General features: G+C 40.4%; 1 protein-coding gene and 1 long non-coding RNA gene across 11 annotated transcripts in view; one reads left to right on the top strand and one right to left on the bottom strand.

The window, feature by feature from the left end:
• Positions 1-15,164, bottom strand: part of SYNE2 (spectrin repeat containing nuclear envelope protein 2) — a 325,236-nt gene that overhangs the window by 104,107 nt on the left and 205,965 nt on the right. For 9 of the 10 annotated variants that reach the window (XM_070796701.1, XM_070796700.1, XM_019969038.2 and 6 more), the window contains 5 exons: positions 12,328-12,525; positions 11,646-11,720; positions 10,336-10,446; positions 4,635-4,751; positions 94-324 (listed from right to left, as the gene is read on the bottom strand). In XM_070796701.1, coding sequence (XP_070652802.1) covers positions 94-324; positions 4,635-4,751; positions 10,336-10,446; positions 11,646-11,720; positions 12,328-12,525 — 732 coding nt within the window. Of the gene's footprint in view, positions 1-93; positions 325-488; positions 1,226-4,634; positions 4,752-10,335; positions 10,447-11,645; positions 11,721-12,327; positions 12,526-15,164 lie in introns of those variants that run through there. The other variant, XM_070796709.1, reaches the window with a different exon arrangement.
• LOC109565241 (uncharacterized) lies at positions 494-14,438 on the top strand. Its single transcript, XR_002181636.2, has 4 exons — positions 494-631; positions 9,888-9,918; positions 13,038-13,367; positions 13,498-14,438. It is a non-coding gene; the product is annotated as an uncharacterized lncRNA (long non-coding RNA).

Raw genomic sequence — 15,164 nt, 5'->3', positions numbered from 1 at the left:
CAACAGGAAGAATCAGACTGTTGCTTTCAGAGAAATTCATCTTCTCGTAACTGCTGAAGAGACAGGCCACGAACTCAGACCCAGCAGCCTTACCTGGCACCCTACCAACTGCTGTTCCACCACCTGTTGCATGTCCGCGTCTAATGTTTCTGGCTCAAATGCCACGTTGGCTTGGTGCAGCCACAGCTCCAGCTCAGCCACCTGATTCTTGCAGACATGGAGGACTTCTGCAGGCTCGGGCCTCACTTTCTCCACCGTGGCCTCAAAAGCTCCTTGCTTGTCCGAAAGGCCAGTAGCTGCAGCCTTGATGGGAGGTGTGGCACCCTATGAAAAAATCCAAGATAATCTGGCAGTGAAAAACTAGGAGTCCAAAATATTCAGATTTGGACTTGTAAAGACCTATAAACTTATAGCATTTCCCCCAGTTAAAAGAAAAACAAATATATAAGGGCAGAAGAAGTAAAAACAAAAAGAAACGAAGAAGGCACCTCCACAGGCATAGCAACAATCACGTGACCTGGCGCCCCAGGTTTCCAAGCAGCCAATCTGCATGAACACAGGCACAGAGTTCCTGGACACGGAGGACGCAAACAGGCTGACGGTTCATTAAACGGTGGGTCCCAGGAGACAGGTGAGTGTGCGCGAGAGGGTGTGCATGTGGGTGTGTGTGTCTGAAACACTGCAGCGAATTGGCCAGTGTTTAAAGTTGCGTGACACATGATTAAGCAATGCTTACATTGCTATGCCCTCTGTTCAAACAGAAAAAAGAGATCTTTACACACTGGTGGGGACACAAGGAAAATATGTTAATACCTCACACTTTTAACTTAACATCTTAAGTGGTTAAGATTAAAAAATATTTTAGCTTTCCCTCCGCCCTGCTATTACTTATCTTTTTCTATTAAAAATAGCTTGAGTCAAGTGATAAGCTTCATTGGGGTAATTTGGAAACTTTTCTCGTATTCTTGACTCTCTAAAGTTAGTTTTTAGCTTCTAGATACTCAAATATTACCGTGTTAAGGAATGGATACTCACAGTATAGTATAAAGAAGGCAGGATGTGTGTGATGTATTCTTTTTATATTCAAACAACCAGGTTGTTTATCAATCCCATAGAAAAATTTCTCCCAGGTACCAAGTAAAAGTATTCTGGTGATTATGTGATAGATACTTCCAACTTGGAGGCAAAAGATAAACCAATATAGATATTTGCTTCCCACATCTTTTTCCAAAATACTGAAACAGTATTATTGACCTTTCTAGAGGAATATTTTTAGGAATAAGGATTTGTGTTTTGCTCTACCAAATTAGTGATATCTATTCAGGGCTTCCCAAGTGGCTCAGTGGTAAAGAATCCACCTGTTAATGTGGACAGAGGATACTGGCGAGCTACAGTCCATGGGGTCGCAAAAGAGTTGGACATGACTGAACGACTAAACAATGACATAAACATTTTATTCATTCTGATTATGAGGAAAAGACAATGTTTTCAATATATAAGGCTTTGCTAACTACATCTCAGCATCTAACAAGGCATAATTTTGGCCAACTGAGAAATGGGAGTTGCTCACAAATATATACCCTGTCTCAACTTAAGTGCCTATTTCCTAATATTTATGGAATTTTGTTTAAACACAGAACTTTCAGTACAATAGAAACAGACAAAATTGGTAAGTGGTAACAAAAATATGCAGGATATGAAAATACCACTCGTTTTCACATACACTCTGATGAGGATTATAAGAGCTGGTTCAACAGAAGGGTCCTCTGAGTTGTACTCATTCCCCTTGACCATCTCTTTACTTCACAGATGCCTGCCTTTTCTGCCAAAATGCTATTTCTCCCCTGCTTTAATCAGGGTTTTCTTTAAGCATCATCTTCCTAAGGAAGTCTTTCCAGTACCGTGTTTTCTCTATAGGTCATACGCAGTTGGATCCACATTTAGATTCACTCATTTCAATTTTCTTTTTTAATTCTGATCTTTAAAAAGGCAACTCATATGTGAGTTTACTGTCAGACATCAATTTCTAGTCATCTGATTGCTTCCTAGTTTTCAGATTTTTCAGATATTTGTCAGATATTATAGCTCATATGCAGTCAGATCCATAGATTCATCCATTTCAATTTTCTTTTTTAATTCTGATCTTTAAAAAAGAAACTCATATGTGAGTTTACTGTCAGACATCAATTTCTAGTCATCTGATTGCTTCCTAGTTTTCAGATTTTTCAGATATTGTTATATCTCAGTGGCAAAGATTTTGCAATCCCCCTTTTTGTCACCTGAGATAAAAATCTGTTAACAGTGATTGATTGATTAATTAATCTGCAATAAGAGATTTTCCATTTGCTTTCCCTATTTACTCAAAAACATTATTTGAGCACCTACAACTGCCACAGATGTTAAAAAAAAAAAAAACCGACGAAGTTGAGTTTCTTTGTTTTCTCTGCTGCTGCTAAGTCACGTCAGTCGTGTCCGACTCTGTGTGACCCCATAGATGGCAGCCCACCAGGCTCCCCTGTCCCTGGGATTCTCCAGGCAAGAACACTGGAGTGGGTTGCCATTTCCTTCTCCAATGCATGAAAGTGAAAAGTGAAAGTGAAGTCGCTCAGTCGTGTCTGACTCTAAGCGACCCCATGGACTGCAGCCTACCAGGCTCCTCCGTTCATGGGATTTTCTGGGCAAGAGTACTGGAGTGAGTCGCCAGTGCCTTCTCCACTAAGTCACTGAATTAATGAGGAAATATGGAAGCTGGAGTACTAATCTTGGTTTTATTTGCTAGTTATTTGAACTTGGAAAGAATCCAAAAGTAATGGAAGACAAAAAGATTATCTGTAACAGTAGAATTTCAATAGTTGAAGGTGGTCTGGGAAACGTGCCAGGAATCAGTTCACATCTTTTTTATAGCCAAAGAAATCCAAGTGTGTTTAATGTTTAATCAGTTCACACCCCTCCCATCCCACCACATTGCTTCTGAGAAACTCAGGCCCAGACATAAATTACTTGCCCAAGGTCACAAAGTTTCAAGATTTTTTAATTCTGAGTCTACATTTTTTCCCACAGTAGTCTGCCTGCTGAGTATCTTCTTCAAATGATAACCCCACATTTTAAAAGCAGAAATTATTTTAATCAAAGTTTTATAACTGTATATTTTGGAGGGCTAAAAAAACATGACCACAAATATGTCTTGTTAGAGAATTATGTCATCTAGAGTCTAAAGCATAAATATAAATTAATAATACCCAATCTTTTACTGGGTTCTAGAGCTAAGCTACTGTGCTAAGACTATCTCATATTTTATGCCACAAATCCATTATTCCCAGTGTACAGATGAGGAAACTGAGGCTTAGAGAAGTTATTCAAACTGCCTATGGTCACTGGATTCAATCCTAGACCCAGGATTCAATCTCTGATTTCATTATGCCTTGGGGTCTACAAGTCCACATTTTTGACATAATTCTGGCATTCAAGTTAGCCTCTCAGTCAATGAATGTGGCAGTGCTTGATTTCTGTACAACACATCGCTGATTTGAGTACCAAGATCCAGTTAAAATGCAAATGAGTTTTCTGGCTGTAGCAGTATTTCATGCCAAAATACCAAACCTTTAAATACTTTTCCATCAATTCTACAAATATCTGCACACACCACCCCCTTTTATAAAATGCAAAACTGCCTGGCTAAAGTGCCTAGCATGCTAAGTCACTTCAGTTGTGTCTGACTCTTTGTGATCCCATGGACTGTAGCCCACCAGGCTCTTCTGTCCATAGGATTTTTCAGGCAAGAACACTGGAGTGGGTTGTCATTTCCTCCTCCAGGGGATCTTCCGGACCCAAGGATCAAACCCGCATCTCTTATGTCTCCAGAATTGGCAGGCGGGTTCTTTACCACTAGTGCCACTTGGGAAGCCCCAAAAGTGAAGGATCTGCTGTTCTTTGAGGCTCGAACTCAGGATCTTCAGGTTATGAGACTGATGTGCTGCCTACTGTGCTAAGAGGGAAGATTTAGGTAAAGTGCCTGACCTAAATGCATTTGCACAAATACTAAATATGCTGCTGGGATAGTGTGGTGGCAGCTTATTTGGTGAGGCCAAATCTGCCTCAGTTTTAAATCTTTAAATACTAAATATTCAAATTAGGAAGGCAGACTGGAATATTCTGAGTCTACCTCCTTATTCCTCCATTTACTAACTGTACTTTTACACCCTGAATTTTGATTTTGCTTTTGTAAATGCATGGTACATGTTAACCTACCTTATTTAATCTGAGGATTAGAGAGCAAACACAAATGCCTCTAATGTAATAGGTAGATAATTAACATTCGCTCTCCTCCACTTCTGTCACCCCCATAAGTTGTATCTACAGAGAAAAGAAGGGGATACTACTGGAAAGGCTGGTTCATCCTGGCACGTGGTGAGTGAGGAAAAAGTCTTTACTTGCCCTGTGCCACGCTTAGTCTCCATGTAAATATCTGATGGAAAATCTTCCACTTCTCCAGCGTGGCAGCACACATGGAGGTGTTAAGGTTCACAAAGACCTCTTACTTGGTAAAAAAAATATCGCAAAACACAGAGAGCCCGCCACCTCTGGGTGCTAGTCCAGGGGTTTGGGCAGATGGCTCATCAGCAGCAGGGACCTACCTCTGGTGTTTGGTTGGGGCTCAGGGAAAATTCTGGGCCTCGCTCAGTGTTCAGCAGGTCTGGTTCAAGAACCTGTGCCATGGAACTATCACATGTGCTTATTTTCCCAGCTGCCTCCTGTAAAGAAAAGAATCAGGTTCAGAAAAGTTCCTGCCCTGAAGCCTTACAAGTCCTTTCTGCACCTGCTCAGTTTACAAGTCACCTGCTTACAAAAATGTCTAGACTAGTCAGGTACATTGAGAAAAAAAAAGTCTGCTCATTAGGGGAAAAAAATCAACTTCTTCAAGTTTATCTTTATTTGAAGACTTAAATCTCCAAAGCTTTGTGGTTAATGAGGAACACATAAGAAATCCAAAGAATTGGGTATTTAAATGAATTATTATGAGAACTAAACTTAAATAAGATTATGTGATAAAAGTCCTATTTCCAATAATGGAGGAAAGATGAAACTTTAAAATTTGGGAACAACTATCTTATCCAGGCACTTCAGGAAAAACATAACCAAATCTCTGTCTCACTGCTAACAATGAATTCCAATTGTATCTAATATTTAAATGTAAAGGATACACCATAAAAATTATTGAAGGAAATATGAGCGAATCTGTTTCCGTTCTAAGAGTGGGAAGGGACTTTTAAAGCTTGACAATAAAGGGAAAAAATGTTAGTATTAACAACCTAAATAACATGTGCCACAAAAAGACATCATAATCTACGTTAAAAGAGAAATAACAGATTGAGATGACATCTTCCAAACTGTTAACATCTTTAATGTATTAATTAGTTTTACAAATAAATAAGGACAACATCAACTTCTATGTAGAAAATGACAAGTGGCCTGGATACATGATTCATAAAAAAAGAACATGAAAGCCAATTCATACCTGAAGTGATAGTCAACATCCTTAGAATATATGCAATTTAATCCACTGGCTATGTTTAACTAAGGTTGAAAATATCCAATATTAACTTGGGGTCAGAAAAGAGGCATTTCCATGCATTCTGGTAGAAATAAAATTATTGTCTTTCTAGAGGACAGTTTAATGATGTATGTCACATTTTAAATGGATGTACACTTTGATCCACTTGCTAGGTTAATCAAGGTTAAACAATGGGAAAATGAAACTTACACAAAAGACCAGTGTGGTGGGAAAAGTATGCATATTGTAATCAACCAATCTTGACCGCTCTACTTACAAGCTGCGTGATATTGGACAAATTAACCTGGACTCTCTGAGCCTCACCTGCTTCATCTTTAAAGTGGCAACACAACCCACTCACTCATTCCTGTGATTAGTAAACAAGATGACACATACAAAGCACCTAGTCATTCCTAAGAGCACCATGTACTGAAAACAGTAACTGCTATTAGAAAGGTATGAACCAAGAACTAAAGGTAAAGCTTAGATAAAAGTGGGAACGTAAGCTGGGATCATGCAAAGTCTGGAATGCCAGGCTAAGAACACTGCATTTTATTCAGTAGAAATCAGAATCTAGGAAAGACTTGAATTTAACATGAACTGCTTTAGGAAGATCCATCAGTTAAGTATAAGATGTATAAATGATTGGAGGCTACAAGTCCACTTAGAAGACTCCTCTCAAAGTCTAGGGAAGAAGTTAATATTTGCCTGGAATAGGATAATGACAAAAATAATGGGAGAAGTAGGATGTAAAGACTGAATGGACATCACTTGAGCAGTAGCCATAAAAGGCCAGACAAATGAGGTGCCCGAAATGACTCTGAAGTCTGTCTCAGACACTGATAAGAGAGTTGTATCACTAACAGACACTGAGAGATTACGAGGCAGGGTAAGCTTTGAAGAAAAGTTGGTAAATGGTTTTGAGAAAACACATTCAAAAAGAGAAATGTATTTGGATGGTAGAAATGTGGAACAGATTTACAGGAAAAATCAAGACCAGAGATTTAATTTGGGAATCTGTGGCATAGAGGTGACTACAAAACTTATGAGAGGAGAAACTGCCATGAGACAAAACAGAAAAGAAAGAAGGTGGTAAACCACTGGGGGAAATGCCCGCTATGACAGAGATGGGTAAAGAGAAGGAGCTGGAAGAGGGGCTGCAGACAGATGAGACGAGAACGTATAGAATTAATAAAGCCAGAGGAACACTGCATTTCAAGAAGGAAGAGGTTGCTACTGCTAGAGGTCAAGAAGGATCAGGACTAATAAAAGGGCACTTCAACATGCAAAAAACAAATATCATGGCATCCAGTCCCATCACTTCATGGCAAATAGATGGGAAAACAATGGAAACAGTGACAGACTTTATTTTCTTGGGCTCCAAAATCACTGCAGATGGTAACTGCAGCCAAGAAATTCAAAGATGCTTGCTCCTTGGAAGAAAAGCTAAGACCAACCTAGACAGCATATTAAAAAGCAGAGATATTACTTTGACAACAAAGATCCATCTAGTCAAAGCTATGGTTTTTACAATAGTCATGTATGGATGTGAAAGTTGGACCATAAAGAAAATTGAGCTCTGAAGAATTGATGCTTTTGAACTGTGGTGTTGGAAAAGACTCTTGCGAGTTCCTTGGACACTAAGGGGATCAAACCAGTTAATCCTAAAGGAAATCAACTCTTTAACACTCATTGGAAGGACTGATGCTGAAGCTGGAACTTCAATACTTTGGCCACCTGATACAAACTGACTCATTGGAAAAGACCCTGAAGCTGGGAAAGACTGAAGGCAGGAGAAGGGGACAACAGAGGATGAGATGGTTGGATGGCATCACCGACTCGAAGGACATGAGTTTGAGCAAGCTCCAGGAGTTGGTAATGGACAGGGAAGCCTGGTGTGCTGCAGTCCATGGGGTCACACAGAGTTGAACACAACTGAGTGACTGAACTGAAAATTAATATCCAGAAGTCAATGGCAGTATAAATATAGCAAGGGGCAAAATCTCGATTACAAATGGAGCCAAGAAAGAGGAGCACCAACTACAGACATTTAGCCATAAATGAAAGAGGAAGCACCATGAAATTGATCTGGAAAGCAGGATCAAGAAATTCAACACATTAAAGTAGCATATTGAGGGCTTTCCAGGTGGCTTAGTGGGAAAGAGTCAACCCGCCAATGTAGGAGACACAGGTTTGATCCCCAATTCAGGAAGATCCGACAAGCTGCGGAGCAACTAAGCCCATACGCCACAATTATTGAGCCTGTGCTCTACAGCCCGCAAGCTGCAACTACTGACCGGTGCCCAGAGCCTGTGCTCTCCAACAAGAGAAGCCAGGGCACCACTAACAGAGAGTGGCCCCTGCCCCACGCAAGTAGAGAAAAGCCTGGGTAGCAAGGAAGACCTAGCACAGCCAAAAAGAAACAAATAAATTACAAAGTAGCATAATCAGCCCAGTACAGGACATCAAAATGTAGAAGATAAAGTTCCTGCTTCTCATGAAACTGTGTCAGATCGATGTATAAAACTGTGATAAATTATAATAACTGAGGTTCAGAATGCTATGGGAAAACAAAGGGAAAGAACAGGGGGGTTCTTGGAGGCAGTGGGAGTTGAAAAGTGACTTTATGGATGAGCAGGAAGGAAGTCCTTAGGCAGATATGGAGAGAAGGGTACCCGTGGAGGCAGAGCAGTTCTAAAGAGATGGTCTGGGCTTTGGGAGGGATAGGGCAATGGGGGAAGGAACTTGTTAGGGAAGGGAAATCTGAACACTTCTGAGGTAGAGAGGAAAGGACATGACCAAGAAGCAGAGATCGAAGATGCTGGCATAAGTGTCCCCATGCCAACTATCAAAGAAAGGACTGGTCTGGGAGCTGGGTAGGGTCAGCCCTAGTCAGGAGGCAGGTAAGGGGGGAAGTGTGGATCATAATGATGCAGAGATCCTTTAGAAGCAAGGGAAAAACATCGTCTTCATATCAGCATGAAATGATTTTCTAATGTGAGGGCATTTGCCCTCTGTTTTGAGAGACTGAAGAAGCTTATAAGTTCACAAGGAGCAAAAAGTTGTTATTCATTCATATCTGACTCTTAGTGACATGACATTCATTCACGTCACTAAGTCCTGTCTGACTCTTAGTGACCCCATGGCCTGCAGCATACCAGACTTCTCTGTCCTCCAATATTTTCTAGTTTGCTCAAATTCATGTCCATTGAGTTGGTGATGCTATCTAACCATCTCACCCTCTGCTGCTCCCTTCTCTTTTTGCCTTTAATCTTTCCCAGCATCAGGGTCTTTTCCATTAAGTCAGCTCTTTGCATGGCCAAAGTATTCATCTTTAGCTGCAGTCTTTCCAATAAATATTCAGGATTGATTTCCTTTAGCATTGATTGATTTGATCTCCTTGCTGTCCAAAGGACTCTCTTCAAGAGTTTTCTCCAGCCCCACGATTAGAAAGCATCAGTTCTTTGATGCTCAGCTTTTACAGTCCAACTCTCATATCTATACATGACAACTGGAAAAACCATAGCTTTGACTATAAGAACCTTTTGTCAGCAAAGTGATGTCTCTGCTTTTAAATATTCTATCTAGGTTTGTCAAAGCTTCCTTCCAAAGAGCAAGCACATCTGAATTTCATGGTTGCAGTCACCATATGCAGTGATTTTGGAACCCAAGAAAATGAAATCTGTCACTGCTTCTACTTTATCCTCTTCTATTTGCCATGAATTGATGGGATCGATGCCAAGATCTTACTTTTTCGCATGTTGAGTTTCAAGCCAGCTTTTTCACTCTCCTCTTTCATCCTCAATAAGAGGCTCTTTAGTTCCTCTTCACTCTCTGTCATTAGGGTGGTGTCATCTCCATATATGAGGTTGTTGGTATTTCTCCCAGCAATCTTGATTCCAGCTTGTGATTACCCAGTACATCTCACATGATGTACTCTGCATATAAGTTAAATAAGCAGTATAACAATATACAGCCCTGACATACTCTTTTCCCAATTTTTTAAACCAGTCCATTGTTCCATGTTCAGTTTTAACTGTTGCTACTTGACCTGCATACAGATTTCTTAGGGGACAGGTAAGGTCTGGTACTTGCATCTCTTTAAGAATTTTCCACAGTTTGTTGTGATCCACACAATCAAAGCCTTCAGCGTAGTCAATGAAAGAGAAGCAGGAGCAAAAAGACTTATTTCATTAATTTATCTTCCACACTACTTTGTTCAAAAAGAGAACTCTCACCCTCAACTGCTCCCCCAAAAAGAGGCATGTTAAATGCTTTAACCACATTGGTCAACCTTTTAGCTGCTCCTTTAACTGTTTTTTTTTTTTTTTTTCAGTTTGGATTTGCACTTAGGGAGTTTTCCTCAGGTAAGTACTTACAGGCTTCCCTAGTGGCTCAGTGGTAAAGAATCCACCTGCCAATACAGGAGACGTGGGTTTGATCCCTGGATCAGAAGACTCCCTGGAGAAGAAATGGCAACCCACTCCAGTACTCTTGCCTGGAAAATCCCATGAAGAGGAGCCTAGTGGGCTACAGTCCATGGGGTCGCAAGAGTCGGACATGACTTAGGGACTCAGCAACAACATTATCACTGAGCGCACAAAAGAAATGCAACTAATACTTGGCTGCCTTTGCTTTGTCCAGAGGTAGCGGTAAGAAGTTTAAAAATTTTCAACCCACATAGATTCCCTCCTGAAACATTCTTTCAAACAAGAAACTCTTTGCTTTGACTTGCTATTGCTGCCCATCCCCACCCCCAAGAAATGTGACCCGCACAGCATTACCTGAATGATTGTTCCAGAGGATGAGGATGCCCTGTCCTCCTCCACGTCCTTGTCATGTTTCCAGAGTAAAGACAGGAACCCGGAAGACGGCTCTGCTTTCTTATCTCCACTCTAACACAGCAATCAATTGATTAGCAGAGGGAGGTGATTTCCTACCATCATAACAGCATCCTCCTTATATCTTTTATGTAATACTCAGCTTACCAGGCAGTATAACTGCAGTCCTTAATTCCACCCTCTCCTCCCCTTCCCCCACTATTTATCATTGATTTCTTTGGCTAACTACATCACAGGAGTCCAAATGTGGTAGCTCTTCCTAAAGCCAAAAAAATATTCTTAAAGTTGGCAGTCAGTTCATGTCCTACAAAGGGGACCTTTAAAACAGCACTTTAGGAATTTCATCTGCCTTGGTAAATGTAATCTCAAAGGCTCTTTAACAACATGTATTTTTTTGACTGGTGTCAAAGACAAACAATGATTATAAACATATCAGCTCAGAGGCAAATACAGGTCTCAAATTAGAATCATACTGAAATGCACTCTTATTTTGGCTCCAGCACCTCTTTCATTTTCAAAATTTTCTCTGCTATGAAGAGGTAGAATCAGATCACAAAGCTGTCTGCGGGTCACTCCTCATCCGACCACTCAGCCCCACGTGTCCCAGTGATATGGTGAAGGACTACAGGCTATTCCGTGTGACCATGGAGCTACTGAGCAATCTATAAAATGAGCAGGAAGAATGTCTGCTCGTTACGTAGGAGACATTAAAAACCGTCAATTGCTGCAATTTTCTTCCCTTTGGCTCAGACCCATTACTGCTTTAGTTCTTAAAGTATGAAATGGAAATTGATATAATGAGGAAACTGGTAAAGGTCTCATTCAACCCGTTCTGATAGGAGTAGTAACATAGTAGGGTTAGTTGCCAACACCGTTCTCCGTGTCCTTGGCAGTGCTGTCTGACTGCAAAAGTAATTCAAATATGGAAAGATAAAGCCACCAGGAGTGCCAGCCAAACAGCAAACCCTCAAAACTCCAGAGAAAGTACTCAGAACTCAGGATATGACAAAGAACTTCATCTTCTCCCTTCTGCCAACAAGTGTGTCTGAATTACATTTATCCCACTCCGGCCTGAAGTAGGTTTATATGCACTTAAACATTAATAACATAAGATAACTACTTCAACCACCCTTACAAAATACTGGCATCGAATTTGAAAAATCCTTATGTTTCCATTCATTTTAAGATCTTCTCATTGACCTTTTAGAGATTACGCTTCTACCAAACTTGAACGAGAAAATCATTTTCCTTACTTCACTCTTCAGAGAGCTCTCTTCTGCCTCTTCCTCGAGTGCTGGCAGGAAGGACATGGAACTCGTTCTGTTCAACTGAAAGGCACAGTACAAAGACTTTCAGCCGGGTTGCTGTTCAACTTCATCAGGATCCCGGCCCGGCTGCTTTTTTATGTAGCTAATTTTTTACTCTCTTTATCCAGGATGCCCACCCACACAAGTAGCCTCTGGGTTTAGCAACTCTCAACTCATCCAGCCAAATATCATGACTCGGTCAAATCTTAGATCCCTTTCATTTGCATTGCCTTCTGTGGCCCCTCATCAAACAATTCAAGAATGCGATTCACTGATGTAGATTCAAAGTGGGCTTTGAGAGGTGCTGGGCCCATTTCTGAGTTTGAAATGGGCTCACAGTTTGGTAGGAAGACACTTCAAAGGGTGGCTGCCACCCACCTATCCATAGGATTTCATAAGCACCCCCTTAAGTAACTTGGGCATAAGAATTCTGGATCGAGTCCAGCACAGACACACCCTGAGAATTAATATTCACTCGTGAATAATCTCAGGCAGAGTATTTCCTCGTGAAGAAATTCCTTTTCTATAGGCCATAAATATAGAGGCCGCAGGTTTTCCAGATGAAAAATACTACCAATTTAAAGCTCTTGAGGAATGTGGGACCATTGTTAACTACAGCCATACCCACCTTCCACTCAGAAGCATCCTTCTCAGCCCCTGTATTCTCCTCGGATGCCCCGACTGACAGCACTTCCTGTTCTAATTCTTGCTGTTTTTGCTGTAAATGCTGGTGAAGATTTAGTATGGCAGCCTTCAAGTCCACCACCAGGTCTTCTTTCTTCTGGTTCAAGCTCAGAATCTGCTTTTCCATACCTTCGATTTCTCCCTATGCAGAAAGAATGTTTGCATTGGTTTGGGACATCTGATGCCTTTGCCACAGGAGCCTGCTGCATTTGGTGCAAGGGCTGAAGTTTTTTCTACGCTGTGGGCTTGCACAGCCAGGAACTAGTCCCTGGTATGGCATAGTTCCCTTCCCTCTGGTTGTGTTTCTAAATGGTCCAGGGAGGGTTTATGATCCCCCTTATAGGATGCTTTAGCCTCACCTGACACCCTGTTAATCAATCGCTGGGGGTCAAATGGTGGCTCAGAAATCTGTAACAAGCCCCATGGGTGACTGTGGAGTACAGCCAGGGTTGCCTCACCTCAGTAGCCATAGGATTGATCGGCCAGAATCCACAGGGGTAAAGAACCACACTTTAACAAACTTCCAGAAGATTTGTATGCAGACTAACATTTGGGAACCACTGAGAGAAAACAAGGCTAGAAATCTCACACTTTTATTGTCACTTTTGAAGCCTTCTTTAGTTTTCCTAAATTTATTTCCTTTTTTTCTTACAGCCAAAGCTTCCTACCATATGGGAATAAATAAGCAAATAAAGGTGCTGTGAAGTGTAATTTGTTACGGGAATGATGAAGAAATAATTCCAAGCTTTATAAGGTTAAAAAATTTGTGACTGATATGTGGGAATAAAATGTCATACATGGGCAGTAAAAGTGCAGATGCCCACTGTCTGTCCAGGAGGATTACAGAGTCATAGAATCCTGGATTTGGAGGGAACGTCAGGCATTGTCTTGTTTGACATCCTCCTCTCCAGTACTCTGAAAGGCATCATTCAAAGCCTGAGCTGTATCAGAAGACAGACCTGCTCCTTTTTAGCAGAACTTCAGGTACTGAAATTTTGTCCCTAACGTATTCTTTAAACCCTGTGTTCATTCATTCCTTTTTTCCTTATTTCTTCTTTCAGTCCATCTATCCTAGAGACATTGATAGAATCATCTTTTTTTTTTTTTTTTTTAGAGACAGAGAAACTCCACCTATGAGTGAAAGTTCTGAAGTCCAGAGAAAGAAGGTGATCCTTCCAGAGCTGCAGCCAGCGACAGAGCGCAGACCTGGACTTCTGACACCCAGCCCCCATGACTCCAGTGCTACCGCACACATTCTGACACCATACCCCTATTCTGTTTGAAATGAACCTTCTTGTGATTGCTTTGGGAAATAATTCAATCTGAGTTAGCTGTGGTGTGCGTCCCTTTTCCATAAGCACTAAACTTCAGAGCTACAGTGCCCCCCAACAGACATAACATTATAGCCATTAGAACAGCACTTAGAGAAACAGACCAGTCTCCAGAGCCACTGGAATTATGGAGGCAGAGAAGGGCACAAAGCTGCCATTCTCAAAGCAGTATTTGCAAACCCCAGGAGGTCTGCACTGTATGAGGTCAAGATCATTTTCATAATAATACCAAAATGTTACTGGCCTTTCTCACTGTGTTGACATTTTTCACTGTGTGATGTAGTAAAAGCAATGGTGGGGAAAACTCCTGAAGTCTGGTAGGAACCAAGGCAGAAACATCAACTGTATTAGCATTACTAGATGCTTCATATCTAGTAATTTAGGATCACACTAAATTTAGTAATTTAGTATCATGAATTTAACTGCAAAAAAAGCCAACTTCAGTTAAGAATATCCTTGATAAAGAACATGTATTTTTAATATTCTGTTTGACAAAGTGCGAAGCCTGCATAAAGCACTTCTGCTGTATACCAAAGTTTAATGGTTGAGGAAAAGCACTCATGTGATTAAGTTTCAAGCTGACCTATCCATTTTTTTCCCCATAGAATACTATTTTTACTTGAAAAAAAAGACAGTTGTTAAACTATACATACATATGTACATAATACACAGATTTTTCTGAAGAGGTAACATCTGTAGATGTTAATAAATGTGAATTCTTTAATATTGGCTACTGAGATGTGTCATCATTTGGAGGATCTACATAACAAGTCAGATAAGTGTTTTCCAAATGATCAAGCATGATGTTATAAAATCATGCATGGTTGGAGATCCATTCCAAGTATAAGACAGACTGATGGATTTTAATGCAAGAGTATGAAAGTTCACTGACATGGCTCCAAATTCCATTTAACAATGAACCTGTGAGTAATGCTACTTGTCAGAGTTTAGTGTCATTTCAAAGGATGTCCAAAATTATTCAAAAGCATTATTAAAATATTTCTCTTCCATGTATGTGTCTTTGAGAGGTTGGAAATCTTTATATGCTTCACACAAAACTATATACCTCAAAAGATTGAATGCAGAACCAGGTGAGAATCTAGCTGTCTCCTAGAAAGCCAGATCCTCATGAGATTTGCAAAAATGCAAAACAATGTCACTCTTCTCACTATATTTTTTCCCTGTAAAATATAATTTCCATTAATATTTAATGGGTTTACTATCACTATTTTAAAATAACAGATATATTTACATTTCTGAACTTTAATATACATGAAAGCTCTTTGGAGTTCTTGAATTTTTTAATGTAAAGGGAAATATGACACTGTTCTAATACTGAATCACTAACACATTGAGTCTGCCTTATTGAGTCCACCACTTAATAGCTTGTGTCATCTTAGACTCCCTCATACTTCACTTTAGATATTAAAGAATTTGACCTATGACTCAC

This window comes from Bos indicus, chromosome 10, assembly GCF_029378745.1.
Source record: "Bos indicus isolate NIAB-ARS_2022 breed Sahiwal x Tharparkar chromosome 10, NIAB-ARS_B.indTharparkar_mat_pri_1.0, whole genome shotgun sequence".
Taxonomy (NCBI): domain Eukaryota; kingdom Metazoa; phylum Chordata; class Mammalia; order Artiodactyla; family Bovidae; genus Bos; species Bos indicus.
The sequence above is the reverse complement of the archived record's forward strand: the minus strand, read 5'-3'. Positions and strand labels throughout refer to the sequence as shown.